Source organism: Megascapheus bottae, chromosome 5, assembly GCF_031878675.1.
Source record: "Megascapheus bottae isolate mThoBot1 chromosome 5, mThoBot2.hap1, whole genome shotgun sequence".
NCBI classification, from domain to species: Eukaryota; Metazoa; Chordata; class Mammalia; order Rodentia; family Geomyidae; genus Megascapheus; species Megascapheus bottae.
In genome coordinates this window covers 38,610,969-38,626,623 of record NC_143513.1, presented here as the reverse complement: position 1 = coordinate 38,626,623, position 15,655 = coordinate 38,610,969, and the positions used below count along the sequence as shown (strand labels likewise).

The following is a 15,655-nucleotide window of genomic DNA, read 5'->3' as shown; positions in this document are numbered from 1 at the left end:
AAGGTTATATGTTAAATGGTAACATCAACAAATCTTATCCATTGCCTATTAGCAAAGTATAACCTAGAATTCTGTAAAAAGAAAGTATAGTTAAAATATTAAATTTTATGTTTATATATATACTGTAACACATGTACCTTATAGGTATAAACAATATTCCCATTTCTTTCAACATTTAGTAAACGTAAGCTCTCATAATTTATCTCCCATTCATCTGAAATAAAATGAAAACAAATTAGTATATAAAAGATGCATAAAACATACTAGCACCAGACATAGTGGCTCATAATTCTGGCTGGTTAGGTTGCTGAGATTGGAGGGGACTGAGATTCTAGACTAACCTGGGCAAAAATAGTTCATAAAATCCCATCTCAACAGGAAAAGCTGGATATGGTGATATTTATCTGTCATCTTAGCTGTAGCAAGAAGTCTAAATGGAAAGGACTGTATCCTAGGCTAGCTGGGGCAAAAAAAAAAAAAACCAACATACTGTATCAGAAGTAAGCGACACATACAAAGAAAGGGCTGAAGGCATGGCTGAAATGGTGCAGTCAGTGCCTGTCTACCAAGCATGAGACTCAAATTCCAGTACTGACGGAAAAAAAAATCTAGCAAGTATTGGTGAAAGAAGCCACGCACAGAGAATACTGTTCCAGAGAGCTTAAACATAAACCTAATCTATCACATTAGAAGTGAGAATAGCCATGACCTTCAGAGAAGAGTGAATTCATAGGATTGGGAGGCCATGTGAGGAACTGGAAGGTTATATACCATGAGTACACAGAGAAACTTAGTACAATAACTCACTGAGATATACATTCTCTTGGATGTATTTTATGCCTCAACGAATTTCAAGTATCTCCTAGTTCCTGCTTTATGTATTTTAGGACTACATCATTAGAAGCATACAAACCTAAAACTATAATAGTTTCCTTGTAGGTTAATTCCTGTGAAGCACTCAACTGAGCTGCCAGGTGTCTGGGTGGCTACTTAAAGTAACAATAGAAAAAAAGAAAATAATTGTTGAACTCTTTTTTTTTTAATTTTTTATTGTAGTTAGTAAAAGGGTTACATGATATTTGCCAGATAGAAGATATATTAATTCACATACATTGATACCCTTTCACATGTCTTGGTACCCATTACCCTCCCCCCACACCCCTCCCCCGCCTTGGTTTTCGCCCCTTACCTATCAAATTTCAAATAACCAAATACAAATAAATTCAATATATCAGATAACAAAGTGAGATACTGTAACAATATGGGATAACCAAGAGACAGCAAAGGAGATGAGAGACAACATAGTACATTAAGGACAACAATCATTCGTTATATGGCTTTTGTTTCAATATCCTGGAGGTCCTTTCAATTAACTTCATACTATATGGCCTTATGTATCAAGATTTTGCTCTATTGCAGATCTCTGCTAGTAGAGTCCAAGGTTTCTACTGATTATGACAAATGAGGGAAACCATTGAGCCTAAGTTCCTTTGAGTCTGGCTTACTTCACTTAATATGATTTTTTCTAAGTCTTTCCATTTCCTAACAAATGGGGCGATGTCATTCTTTCTGACAGCAGCATAGAATTCCATTGTGTACAAATACTACATCTTGTTGATCCACTCATCAACTGAGGGACATCTAGGTTGGTTCCATATCTTTGCTATGGTGAATAGTGCTGCAATGAACATTGTTGTGCTAGTGGATTTAGTATGCCCTTGTTTCTGGATGGTTGGGTAAATGCCAAGTAGTGGAACTGCTGGGTCATAGGGGAGTTCTATGGTTAGCCTTTTGAGGCACTGCCACACTGCTTTCCATAGTGGTTGAACGAGTTTGCACTCCCACCAACAGTGTGGTAGTGATCCCTCCTGGCCACATCCCCTCCAGCATCTGTTATTATTCGTTTTCCTGATCCTGGCTATGCTAACTGGAGTGAGGTGGAATCTTAGAGTTGTTTGATTTGCATTTCTTTTACAGAGCTATAATTCTCAAAACAGCTTGGTACTGGCACAAGAACAGGCCTGAAGACCAATGGAATAGAACTGAGGACACAGATATTAAACCACAGACCTATGGCCACCTAATCTTTGACAAGGGAGCCAAAAAAATAGAATGGAAGAAAGACAGCCTCTTCAACAAGTGGTGCTGGCAGAACTGGTTAAGCACATGCAGAAAACTAACGTTGGATCCTTCTTTGTCACCCTGCACTAGAATTAACTCCAAATGGATCAAAGACCTGGAGGTAAAAGCTGACACACTGAAAACTTTACAGGAAGGAATAGGAGATACACTAGGCCTCCTTGGCACAGGTAGAAACTTTCTTAATAAGGACCAAGAATCACAACAAATCAGAGAAAGGCTGGATAAGTGGGACTGCATTAAACTGCGGAGCTTTTGCATGGCAAAGGACACAGCTAGTAAATTAATTAGGAAGCCTACAGAGTGGGAGAAGATCTTCACCAACCAAACAACGGACAAAGGCTTCATATCTAAAATATATCAACAACTCAAAAAATTGAATCACTCCAAAACTAATCTCCAAAGTAACAACCATCCCATTAAAAAATGGGCCAAAGACTTAAAGAGAGTCTTCTCTGAAGAAGAAACAAAAATGGCCTATAGACACATGAAGAAATTGTTGAACTCTTAATTGCTTACTATGATACTAGAAGCAAGAAGCCAAACTACAGCAAGTGCCAGCTTCTCTGTCCCATTTCCCCATTAGATGGAGTCTTTGGTGAATTGGCACGATGAAGTAATCTTGCTGTCAACTGAGCCCCATACCACCATTACCAAAGTCTCCTGGACCCATTGGTGCCAGGGGTGGGAGGAAAGAAGGAGGAGTGGGAAGAGTAGAAAAATCTGCAAAGAAAAAAAAAATGCCACACCTGTCATCCTAGTTACTCAGGAAGCTTGAGATCTGAGGATCAAGGTTCAAAGCCAGCCCCAGCACAAAAGAACCTGAGACTCTTATCTCCATTAACCCCTAGAAAACAGGAAGTGAGGCTTGGCTTAAGAGCTGGTAGAGTGGTAGCCTTGAGCTGAAGAGCTCAGGGACAACTCCAGGCCCAGGGGTAGGGCGGTAGCCTTGAGCTGAAGAGCTCAGGGTCAGCACCCAGGATGATTTAAAGCCCCATGAACCACAAAAAATTTTTTTAATATTTTTTAAAAAAGAAAAAATGGCATCTAACTTCTTTCTCCTTGCTAAGGGGGTTCTAGAAGGGCTCTACTAGAAGCCTCTACAACAGAGGCCTCTAAATAAAATCATCTTATTAGAAATGCAGTTATGTGTTAGTATGGCCAAGCAGGTACAATACCATCTGTTCATAACTCCCACATATTTGGCAGGGGGGGTCATTTGAGCTCAGGAGTCTATATTGGCCTGAGTAGTTCCTATCTCAGGGAAAAAAAAAATAACAACAAAAAGCCGAGGTCTATGGAAACAATAAAATACCATATGAGAGATTTGACCTATGCCCTTTAGCAGTACACCAAATAACCAAAATGAGGCCAAATCTTCCTTCATAACCATTTAAACCCAAGTTTATATGTAAGTCTCTAGAACATGCAAAATTCATTACATTGTTCCAGGAAACACTGCTTGAAGCAGGAGGGACCTATGCCATAGAGTAATGTTTTCTTGTTCCTTCGAGTTTAGCTTTGTGAAAATTAAGCTGTGCACTTACGGTTGCAGTACTTTTCTCTACAAAAGTTACATTTTTAAAGATAAACAAAAGCTTTCAGCACAAAACATTTGATGCATAAATTAACTATTTTTTCACATCTGTAGGGTATTCCTAGTTCTATAAAGGACTCAAATGCTGACAGATCCACTAGTAATAATTGTTAACGAGGGAGAAATGCATATTTTCACAATTTCCTGAAACCTGTCCAATATTAAATTCCTTAAACTTGTCTGAGTTTTTTTCCCTACATGAATAATCTTTTTTAGATGTTAAACTCCTGTAACATTAAGACAAACTCATATGTTCTCATAAAACATATACAAAATTCCTCAAACAGCAAATTTCAGTTTGTATATTTAATTTAAAGAGGGAAGGACAAACCAGCGTAGAAGTGGGCGGATGGATGAACTGGACCCCTGCCTGCTCTGAAGCCAGGAAAGGTAGAAGAATTGCTGCATCACTGTGGCATTACTCACCCCTACCCTGCCCCCACAGCCACTGAGTGGATCAGCAGGACAGGGGAAGCATTTTTCAGGCTATATTGAACTGTCAAACACATGCCACACCAAGTTTTAAAATATATGATTACTTATCTGAATTGTGGGCCCACTGCATTGATGGAATAATAGAGTTTCTGTGTGCTAATCGACCTCCCACAGGGAAGAGGTAACCATGAGCTAAATGATCTGGACCAAGCAAGCTTCCAATCAGAAAAAGCTTTTTAGAGTGGTTTTTGTAAACATCTAAAGAAAATTTCAATAAGTTGCTTTTCATCCTACATATGACTCAAAACTTGAGGAATGCAATGTGTCAATATTTTGAAACTTGTTTTGTTTTCAAGATTATAAGGACACAGAGACAGACTTTCCAGAAGTACACTTTAAAAGATTTCAGCTCAGAAACTCCTTTGCAAGGAATCTTGCTAAGAAAATCTGACTTTCTTGTAAAACACATCTTTAAAAATCACCAGCAAAAGCAACATATGAAACATGTTTATTCCATGGTCTCTCATTGTGTTAGAGTTATCAGGAAATTTTTTTAAAGAATATGGATGCCCCAGGCCCAACCACAGACATTCTTTTCTGATCATATTTGGATAGAATGGAGCCCTCTCTCTTGTATGGATGCTTTTAAATCCCCAAATGGATCAACCAGGGTTGAAAACCAATAACTGATATCTTTACATTATATATGAAGTAGCAGTCATTAGATAGCATAATGAAGACATGTATATGATGTATAGTAGAGTTGGAAAAAATGTAAATAATGCTTTCACGGGTATATTAGGCAATGCTAACCCTGTGGCTCAGTATGTGGCTCATTTTAAAGATACTTGAAATAGAAACATTTGATAATGTTGGAAATTCAGAAACAAATATCTTACCACACACTGTTAACCCACGGGCCCTGCCTCCCTGGTACCTTACTCATAGTTTAACACACCCTTCTCAAAGAAGCCTTCAATAACGTCTCTGCTTATTCACTCTGACTCTTCTCCCAGTGGTTCATCTCTGGAAAACCCAGAAGAAGAAGTTAAGCAACTTCAAATGAGGAAATGTAGCTTAATTTTACAGTTCAGTGTACTTGGTTCTCACAAAGAAAGAAACAAAACTCAGAGTTTTTCTAAATAATACGTTTTCATAAAGAACCTGCTACAGAAAGGAGAGTATCTACATAGATAAAGTAAGCAGATGCTAGTTTTCCAGATAGTTATGAGTTGGTGTCATTTTATAGGAAGGTGTTGACCAGGTATATAGATTCCCAAACTATTGTGGAACTCAAAAAAAAAAAAGAAGTATTTTTCACCTTTGAAATGATAATACTTGGCAGAGAAGAGAAAATCTTACAGTCTTATGAAAATTTTTGAATACATAGATCAAGGGGTGACAAAATATGGTTGCACCTTTGACACTCCCGGTCAGTAAGTAACTCAAGTCCTCAGGCTCAGTATGAGCAGATATTATAATCTCTAAATCTATGAAGTAAAAGGCATGATGTGATTTGTACTTCACATTCTGAATGAGAAAAGGGAAAATGGAATAATTATGAATCAATAAAAGGAGAACTGAAAATAGAAACAAGAGATTAGGGAAGGAAACAAGAAAGAATGTGAAACGAATGAGAACAACAATATAACTAAGGCAATTATTCTGACTACCTCCACCTCCCAAAATCAGTCTTGAGGGTATACGAGAACAGTAAAAGGAAAGCTTAGGGTATACGAGAACACTAAAAGGAAAGCTTAGGTTTAAATCAGTCATCTGGACAGCTATACTTTTTTCCCCTGGCAAAGATAAGCATCCGTTGGACGCGGTGACACAAGGCTATAATCCTAGCTACTTGGGAGGTTGGCGTTGGGAAGATTGCAATTTGACTCAGACTAGATAAAGAACTTATTTTAACAGACAAGAATCTTGTTGAAGTGGTACTTGTCTATTATCCCAAGCACATAGAAAGTGTGAATAAGAAAGTGTGAATAGTCCAACTTGGCCCAGGTAGAAGTAATATACAGATAGTTCCTGACTCAATGATTCAATTTAGGATTTTGGTTTTGTTTTGTTCTGTTACCTTACCAAGGTACCAAAGCATTGCAAACAGAATTGAAACCATACCTGGAATTCTGAATACTGTGGGATGTTATCTTGTGGTGCTGGGCAGTGATTGCAAGCTGTAGTTCCCAGTCAGCCACCAACCTGAGGACCAACAACCTGTATTCTACAGGGTCCTGCATTGCTAAGCTAGCATGCCCAGCAAATAAGGGGTATTGAACTGATATTTTGTGTGTGTGTGGTACTGGCAGTTTTGAACTCAGAGATCACGCTTCCAAACATGAGCATGCCTCAAACCCCTACAGATTTTTGATTTAGAATATTTTCAACATCTATGAAATTGGAGTAGTATAGTTTTCAAATTATCATCTAGAAGTAACATACATTCAAATATTCTTTTCTGGACTCATTTTGATAGTTAAGAACTTTTTGTCTCATTTTATTTCAGGAGAGACTATTTTCCCAAAGCAGAATCAAGAGTAGATGCACAAGCCAAAACTGGTCTCCTTGCTCCTCTAGCCCTTCTTGACCATCATGCTCTCTCTTATCAGTCATGGCCAACAGCCTGCATCTGCCTACCTTGCTCAAAATCAGTAGGAAATCTTCATTTAGATTTATTAGTGTACAAGTATGAAGGCTCACCTAGGGCCACCTGCCTAGTGATTACAAGACCCCAAATTCAAACCTCATGTACCACTAGAGAGAAACAAACAAAAAAAAGACAAACTCCAAAATACACTTCAAAAAACACTTCAAATTGGGGCCAGGAGTTTGGCCTAGTGGTTGAGTGCTTGCCTAGCATGCACGAAGACCAGGGTTCGACTCCTCTGTACCACATACATAGAAAAAAGCCAGAAGTGGTGCTGAGGCTCAAGTAGTAGAGCTCTAGCCTTGAGAAAGTTCAAGGACAGTGCTCAGGCCCTGAGCTCAAGCCCAGGACTGGCAAATTTAGAAAACAAGAGTTGAAAGTTGAAACAAACTGTTATTAAAATGGTATAGTTATATTTGAAAAGCTGTTTTAAAAAGTAAGTACTGGCCGCGCATGCATGGTGGCTCAAGACCTGTACTCCTAGCTACTCAGGAGGCTGAGATCTGAGGATCAAGGTTCAAAGCCAGCCTGGGCACAAAAGGACCTGAGACTCTTATCTCCAATTAACCTCTAGAAAATGGGAAGTGGGGCTTGGCTCAAGGGACAGTGCCTAGGCCCAGGGGTAGGGCAGTAGCCTTGAACTGAAGGGCTCAGGGACAGTGCCCAGGCTCAGTTCAAGCCCCAAGACCCACAAAAGAAAAAAAGTACTGTTTAGTTATTTAAATTTGAAAAACTGTAAAAAAAAATGTATTATTGTGCCACTGTGCTCTAAATGAGCAAAATATTATTAACATTAGAAAAACTAGTATTTCTAGGTGCTGGGAGTTTGGCCTAGTGGTAGAGTGCTTGCCTAGCACGCATGGTTCAATGCCTTGGAACCACATATGTAGAAAAAAGTCAGAAGTGGTGCTGTGGCTCAAATGGTAGAGCACTAGCCTTGAGAAAACCCAATGACAGTGCTCAGGCCCTGAGCCCAAGCCCAGGAGTGAGAAAGAAAGAGAGAGAGAGAGAGAGAGAGAGAGAGAGAGAGAGAGAGAGAGAGAGAGAGAGAGAGAGAGAGAGAGAGAGGAAAGACAGACAAACTAGTAATTGTATAAGTTCCCCTTATGAAGATATCCAGGATCTTCCTTTTAGTGGAACATCAATATACAAGTTTGTAATTCTTCACAGATCAGGGAAAGATACAAAGAAGTCAAAATCCAACAGGGTCACACACAGCTTTACAAACACAAGATACATCACTGAAAGAAGAACCGGCATTTCACACTTACTGACTTCTCATTTGCAGACTCCTGTCATTTAGCAAAATAAGATGGGTGTTCTGAGATGACTCCTGGGTGATAGAAAACAGACTTGGAGCTGCCTATAGTATTCCAAAACCCTAAGCCTTGGAAACCTATTTAAACATGAGGAAGATGTTTTTAAATTCTCTTCCTCATCATCCCCCTGCAAAGTAAAACTTTATTCATAATAACAAATCCAGGCAGATACACACAGCTGACAATGTGGAACTAACAACCCACAGGCCAAGACAAGGAATCCTGTGAAGAGTTCTGCTGAAGCTTGCACCAGTGTGCAGATAGACGCAAAGCTGCAGCAGTGAAGTTGGGTCATTTGATGCCTGTTCATTCACACACTCACGTACCAACCGTGTACAGTGTTTAAGGAAAGTCGAGGTAAAACAAAAAAAAGAGGCCAGCGTGCCCAAGTGGATAGCTCTTGTGCAGGGGGAAACCTAGGAAACCACACACACACACACACACACACACACACACACACACACACACCACAGTGGAGATCAAATCGCGCAAAAGTATGGGGTGGTCTTCTTGGTGACCATAATTACGGGTGTGTGTGTGTGTGTGTGTGTGTGTGTACACGCGTACGCGCACGCACACATTTGCTCACCGTTCTCAAATCTTTGAGTTTGGCGGAGCCCGGGTTCCGGCAGAGTCTCCCCACTTCCCTTACCTGCCCCCTGCCACTCTTCCCCCCTCCCCTACCACGAAGCAACCGCGCCCCCGCCCCCCCCCGCCCCCCCCCCCCCCCGCCAGTGTCCCGGGACTTGCTGCCAGGCTGAGATTTGTGTGGGCCCCGGCCTTTACCGGCGGCCCTGGTCCCTGGTGACAGCGGGACTCCAGAGGTACCTCAACCTCGGGGTCGGTGTCCCCCCCATCCCCCGCTAGTTGCAAAAGAGTCTGCCTCCGGGTCCCCACCGAGCCCCTAACCGGGACGCACGCGCGCCCACCCGGGCACCTGTGCCGCCGCCTTCCGCGCGCTGCGCCCGCAGCCCCGGGAGCACGTCTTCCCCGAGATCGAAATCACCGACCAGACGCAGAGCCATCCCCAGCACGCAGCCCCGAGGCAGACATCCCCAGGCCTGGTCACCACCTTCCTTCCACCCGAGACCTCCCTCTCCTTCCTCTCCCGCCTCCCAGGTCAACGCAGCCGCTTTCGGTTCTGCCCAGGGGCCAGGGCGCCGCCTCCTCCGGGCAGGCTGCCTTCCTCGCTCTTCTTTAGCCCCCGGTGATTTTACTGCGCCAGAAAACAAACTGGAGAAGGCCTGGCTGGTCACTTGAAGAGATGGAAGGCCATCATTTCCTAACTCAGTGCAGACCCCTAGTCTCAAGACTAGACGTGTGCAAGCCTCCCAGAGGCTTTAGCTAAAGCCTCAGATGCATTCGTCTTCCTAAGGTTTGAAAACTCCCCTAAATAAAATAGAATTAATAATATAAAATCTTAATTTTCCCCTCAAGGAAGATAATAGATGGATTTCAGACAGAATCTCACTATTCACACACACAGGAAAATGTCCACCTGCAATTTGCATTATGGTTTCAGAGCAATCAAATACAGCTTGTAACCTTTGTTATTCAGAAGTGCCCTCATGGGACTGCTTTAAAAATTCACTTTTTCCACTGTTTTTAGTGTTGCAGTCAGCTCCTAGTTTTGTTAAGCGAGACTGATTTTTTTTTTTTGCACCAAGCTAATTTATTTCCATAGGAAGTAAGTTTTTGACAGCTTGTCCCAACAAAATACAATGTTGTATATTTCAATGCAACAGTATATGACATTTTATTTTTCGTAGCTTATTCATTTTATGCATTAAATTATCCATAAGTTAATAATCAGTTACTGTATTCCACTGAATTGATAATTTTGTACTAGTTCTACAATCATATAACCTAGCAAGAAACTTAAGCTGTTTCCATAATCAATTATCTTTCTTATGTTGCTCACATGAAAGAAATTAGATCATCTCTATTATTCTCTAGCGAGACTGATTTTTATAATCAAGCAGTGGTGATATAAAAGTTCTCTTCAAAATAAATTTAACTTGAAAGAGAAAAGTAAAGAAGGCGAGAAATGGTAACCAAGATAAGATGTGGCTAAAAACCACAAAGCTGCTCTATGCGGTCTGAACTTTGGAGATTAGCAAAGAGACTGGACAGGGTTAAGTGTGCTGGTGGGTTGTTTTTTTGTTTTTGCAACTTTAGGACATAACTGAAGAGTGTTATTCTTTATTTAAAATGCTGCCTTATAAGGCAGCTTTATAAGGACCTTATTAAGATTGGAGCTGGTGGCTCACGTCTGTAATCCTGGCTACTCAAGAGGATGACATCTGAGGATCACCGTTTAAAGCCAGCCTGGGCAGGAAAGTCCATGACACTGTTACCTTCAATTATCCACCAGAAAACTGGAAGTGGTGCTATGGCTAGTGGTAGAGTACAAGCCTTGAGGGAAAAAAAAAGCTCAGGAACAGTGCCCAAGCCCTGAGTTCAGGCCCCATGACTGACAGAAAATAAAATTAAAAATAAATTAAAATAAGAGCCTTATATTAAAATAAGAGCCTTAAACACTGACAATGGTTTTCATATGAAATAGAAATATTTCTGCTTCTTAGGAATTTGGAGGGAGTGTTGCTTTTTTTCTACCCTGTGCTGGAGATTGAAATCAGGGATTTGGGTATGCTGGTAAGCACTCTGCCACTGAGCTATATCCTCAACCCTTGTTGTTACTGTTGTTGTTTTGCTAGCCCTGGGCCTTGAACTCAGGGCCTAAGCACTGTCCTTAGCTTTCTCAAGGCTAGAGCTCTACCACTTGAGCCACAGCACCACTTCCAGCTTGTATGTGGTACTGAGGAATCGAACCCAGGTCTTTGTGCATACTAGGCAAACAATCTACCACTAGGCCAAATTCCTTGGCCCTTATTTGTTTTTGTTTTTGTTTTTTTAAGACAAAGTCTTACTGTGTAGCACAGATTGGCTTCAATTCCTCCTGTGTGCTGGATTTACAAGGATCTATCACTTGCCTGGTTGCTTCTCAGGGATTTTAGAAATAAGCCGTGATGGTCCTTAAAATCAGAAAAGAAAAATAAAAACTGGGATTGGAAACAAAGATTTCCTGATCTCAACCAAGGTGTCTGTCTAGTCCAGTTGGTAGCTAGTTCACAGCCACTGTTACAGTTATCAGGAGGGGGGAGAAGGAAGGTGTGAACTCAGAGGCTCGACTTGCCAGGCAGGCCTTCTACAACTACTCTCCCTACCCATTGAGGACTGGTTAAGTTGCTGTGATTCTGAAGCCACTTAAGAAATAACAAAGCCTGTGTTTTCCCAAAATAGCTACGTTTTTTCCTAAGTTCATGCTAGGGTTTTAGGTTGACTCCCCTGCCCACCCCCAACATGGATCCCCCATGCTAGGGATCAAACCCAGTGCCTACTTCATGATTGCCTGACATGCTACATCTCATGCTCAAACTGTAAAATTTGAATAAAACAGATTTGGAAATGTGGGTTGAGAAAGTCATCCGTATGTAGAAGATAATGTATTTAACAGAGACATTAAAATTAAGAGTTCTATTGGATTCTCTTAAGAAAGAGCTTTGGCTGGGTGTTGGTGGCTCACACGTGTAATCCTAGCTAATCAAGAGGTTGAGGTCTGAGGACCATGGTTCAAATCAAGCCCAGGCAGGAAAGTCCATGAGACTCTTATCTCCAATTAACCAGCAAAAAAGCTGGAAATGGAGGTTTGTGTGACAATAATTTGCCTTAGGGCGTGGGTGGAAGGAGGGAAATGGGGACAAAAACATGAGAAAGGGTATTAATGTTTGTGAAGTAATGTACCTTCTATCTGGTGAATATAATGTAACCCTTATATTAATTACAATAATGAATATATGAAAAATAAATAATAAAAATAATAATTTGCCTTAAGTGAAAAAGCCAAGGAAGAAGCCCCATTATCAGCACAAAAATAAAAAAGGAAGGAAAGAAAGAAGAAGAAAAGGAAGGAAGGAAAGGAAAGGAGCTCCAGGAAGTATTCAATTCCATTCTGAAGGAGATGGAGAATGGCCTACTCAATAAAATCAAATTCAAAAGTCAAACAATAAAATATCAAGGAAATGACAAAAATATTAAGTATGAAATTTACAATCAGCAGGACTGGGAATATCTAAAAGATTGTATTTATTAATAATCCCTTAATCCCATATGTGCTGAAGTGGAAGTGTATCAACTGAACAACAAACCTTGCATTTTGGAGACAACGCCTTTGAAAGGACAGGAAACAGAACTTTGTTGTATTGTATTCTTTTGCTGTTGCTATTCACTGAAATTAATAGAAATTACACAGCACTCATTTGAATCTACAGGGTACATAGTAACCTTACTTCGTGTTTTCCAAGAAATAATTATTCTAAGATTTATAATAAAGATGCAATAGACTTACTATGAGGAAGTTTCTCCTGTAGATATTCAAAGCCTTACTTCTCTGTGGTCATTTATTATTTTATTTGTGCCAGCCCTTGGGCTTGAACTCAAGGTCTAGACATTCTTCCTGAGCTTTTTTTGCTCAAAGTTAGCACTCTATCACTCGATCCACAGCTCTACTTCCCTTTTTTCCCCTAAATAATTTATTGGAGATAAGAGTCTCAGGAACTTTCCTACCCAATCTGACTTGCACCTTCAATCTTCAGATAGCCTCCTAAGTAGGTAGGATTACAGGTGTGACCCATTGATGCCCAACAGTCATTCAGTTTTAATAGAAATACAAAGGGAGCCACATGTAGTATGATGTTCATTATGACTTTGCAACGTGAATTTGCACGAGGCGGGTGTCCACAGAGCCCCTAGTCAAGGATTGATTTGGGAATGAGCACATGTATCAGCCAGGACTAGGTTCACTAGAAGTTAATGAAGACTTGAATTAACAGCAAATTAAATACACAAAGCTCTCCTCTCACTCATTTGGAGGTGGTAGTCCAAAGCTCAAAGGGCAGGTCCCAGAAGTCACCAGGATCCCAAGCTCTCTCCAGTTTTTTTGTTCAACCAACCTTGATCATATACTTGTCATAGTCTAGGATAACTGTCGAAGATTTGACCATCATCAGCCTACCTGCCTGCCTTCCTTCCTCTCTCCCTTCTTCTTCCCTCTCTCCTTCCTCCCTCCTTCCTTCCTTCTTTTCTTCCCTCCTTTCCTTCTTTCCTTCTTTCTTTCTTTGTTTCTTTCTTTCTTTCTCCCCCCTCTTTATTTCTTCCTTTCTTCTTTTTTATTCTTTGCAAGTCCTGTGGCTTGAACTCAGGGCTTTAGTACTATCCTTGGGCTTTTTCAAGGCTAGTGCTTGAGCTATAGCACCACTTCCAGGTTTTTCTGTTATGTGGTACAGAGGAGTCGAACCTAGGGCTTCAGGCATGTTGGGTAAGCACTCTATCACTAGGCCACACTCCCAGCCCCTCCTTTCTCCTTTTTTTTTTTAAACAAGGTCTCACAATGTAGCACCAACTAGCCTTAAATTATTTCTACCTCAGCCACTCGACGGCTGAGATTACAATGTATACCTCTATGCCTAGCCTAAGTGCCTCTCTTTCAAGAATATTTTCCCAAAGTTCTATACAATCTTATTTTCATTGATTATTTTCACTGTCTAGAATTTAATAATTAGTCAAAGACATTTAATAATAATGAAAGTTTCTTCTTGCAGACTTTGAATAGTGACATGGTAGGTGCAAGACTTTAAAGTAGATTGCCTTTCCCCAGTGTACAATAGACCCCTAAAGAAAAACTGCTCAACTTATTAACCTTGTACTCTGTGAAAATACATCTCCAAAACTGACTGAAAATAAGCCATTGTCAAATAACAAGAGAAGCATTCTGGAAACTTTTGCTGCTTAAATGACTGCTTTGTCTGCTTAATAGGAAACATCCATTAAGTGACCTTAAGGAAATAAACCCACTAAAACCAGACTTTTTTTCCCCCAAATAATCATATGATTTTATTTCCTAGGGAAAGTGATGGCAAAACATCAATTGATGGAAGCATATCTATTATAGGTTTTCATTAAAAAGTCTGCCTTTTCAGTCAGACATTGATGGCTCACAACTATAATCCTACATACTCAGGAAGCCGAGATCTGAGGATCACTGTTCAAAGCCAGACTGGGCAGGAAAGTCTGTGAGACTTTTATCTCTAAACTACCAAAAAGGCTGGAAGTGGCTCAAGTGGTAGAGCGCTAGCCTTGTGCAGAAAAGCCCAGGGATGAGTGCCCAGCTCCTGAGTTCAAGCCCCAGGATCAGAAAAAAAAAAAACAGTATGCTTTTCAAATCCTTTGAGTTCCATAAACAGAAGTTAACCATCTAGAAAGGAAACATAACATATTTGTATGTATAAAGTTTGAATGTCCAATTGCCATGTGTTCTGTACATAGATTTAAAAAAAAAGAAAATTAAAAAAACTTTCTAAACACCAAAGTGAATAATATCTGGAGCAATTCATTAACGTCTTGGCAGCCAGGCCTTGCACTCCAGCTCACCCTGAAAGCCCTCTTTACTGAAGCTGAGTGCTCACAGCAGTACTGGCCACAGAAGATCAATTGTCCAGGCTCTCTGCAGGGGCAGTTCCTGGAGGAAACCAGTCAGCCAAACCAGGGTCTCCCATAAGTAAAAACTAAGCACATAAAATTCCCATCTCCAAAGTGGAGATGCTCTCTGAATTCCCCTATGAAAGTAAGTTGGATTGAAATTAAATAGCATGTTGTACAATGTAATACTCCAATTCTAAGGAATCTAGTGTTCCTATGGCAAGAGTGTCAGCTGTGGGGATGAAAGGGGGTGTGTGGGGGACACATGAGGAGATGGCAGACTAAGCTTCTATCTCTAAATCACAAGAACCTATTTTCTTTAGGTTTTTTTTTTTTAAGATTTTTACATTGAAAATATGTTGTAGGTGATCTTAATAGTAAGTCCTTGCAAAAAAAAAACAAACAAACAAAAACAAAAAGGTTACATTCTCTACATTTTTTTTTTTACCTCCCTGGGGCTCTGATTCTGTTTTCAGCTGCTGTCTCTCCTTCCTTTGGCTTTGCTAATGAAGAGTGGGAAATGTTTCCTGATTTCAGTGCTCTAAACACCCTCTTCCTTCCCTTCTCTTCCTTCCCAGTTGATCTGTCTTTAGAGTCTTTGTTCTCCACATAAAGTAGTCCCTGCAAGCGTTGATCAAAGCTCTATGAAAACACACTGACTCATTAGCTACTTAAAGATCTTCCCTAAGTAGCTTCTTTTAAATTTTCAATTGTTGTTTATATTCTGATGTATCTTCCAATGAATCATTATGTATAAAGATTTGATCAGAGGTGTGTTTATATGGATATATTATACATACATACACACATATACACACATATGTATATATAATCTTACAGGAAATCCTATTGAAAAAGATTTTAGTGTGCCTTTGAGCCTTCGTCTATATTTGACCTAATAATGCAGAGAAAGAGAAACGAGCCTGCTCCTTCAAAAGAGGATGCGTTCATTACAACATGCCCTGTCCCAGTTCT

The 15,655-nt window shown here is 40.3% G+C and overlaps 1 protein-coding gene across 1 annotated transcript in view; it reads right to left on the bottom strand.

The window, feature by feature from the left end:
• The window catches only part of Gsap (gamma-secretase activating protein), a 74,536-nt gene extending 65,299 nt beyond the window's left edge, over window positions 1-9,237 (bottom strand). The window contains exons 1-2 of the mRNA XM_090332920.1: window positions 9,081-9,237; window positions 138-214 (exon numbers count right to left, since the gene is read on the bottom strand). Of these exons, the coding sequence (XP_090189046.1) occupies window positions 138-214; window positions 9,081-9,168 (165 nt within the window). The 5' untranslated portion in view covers window positions 9,169-9,237. The remainder of the gene's footprint in view (window positions 1-137; window positions 215-9,080) is intronic.
• Window positions 9,238-15,655: the final 6,418 nt, after the last annotated feature.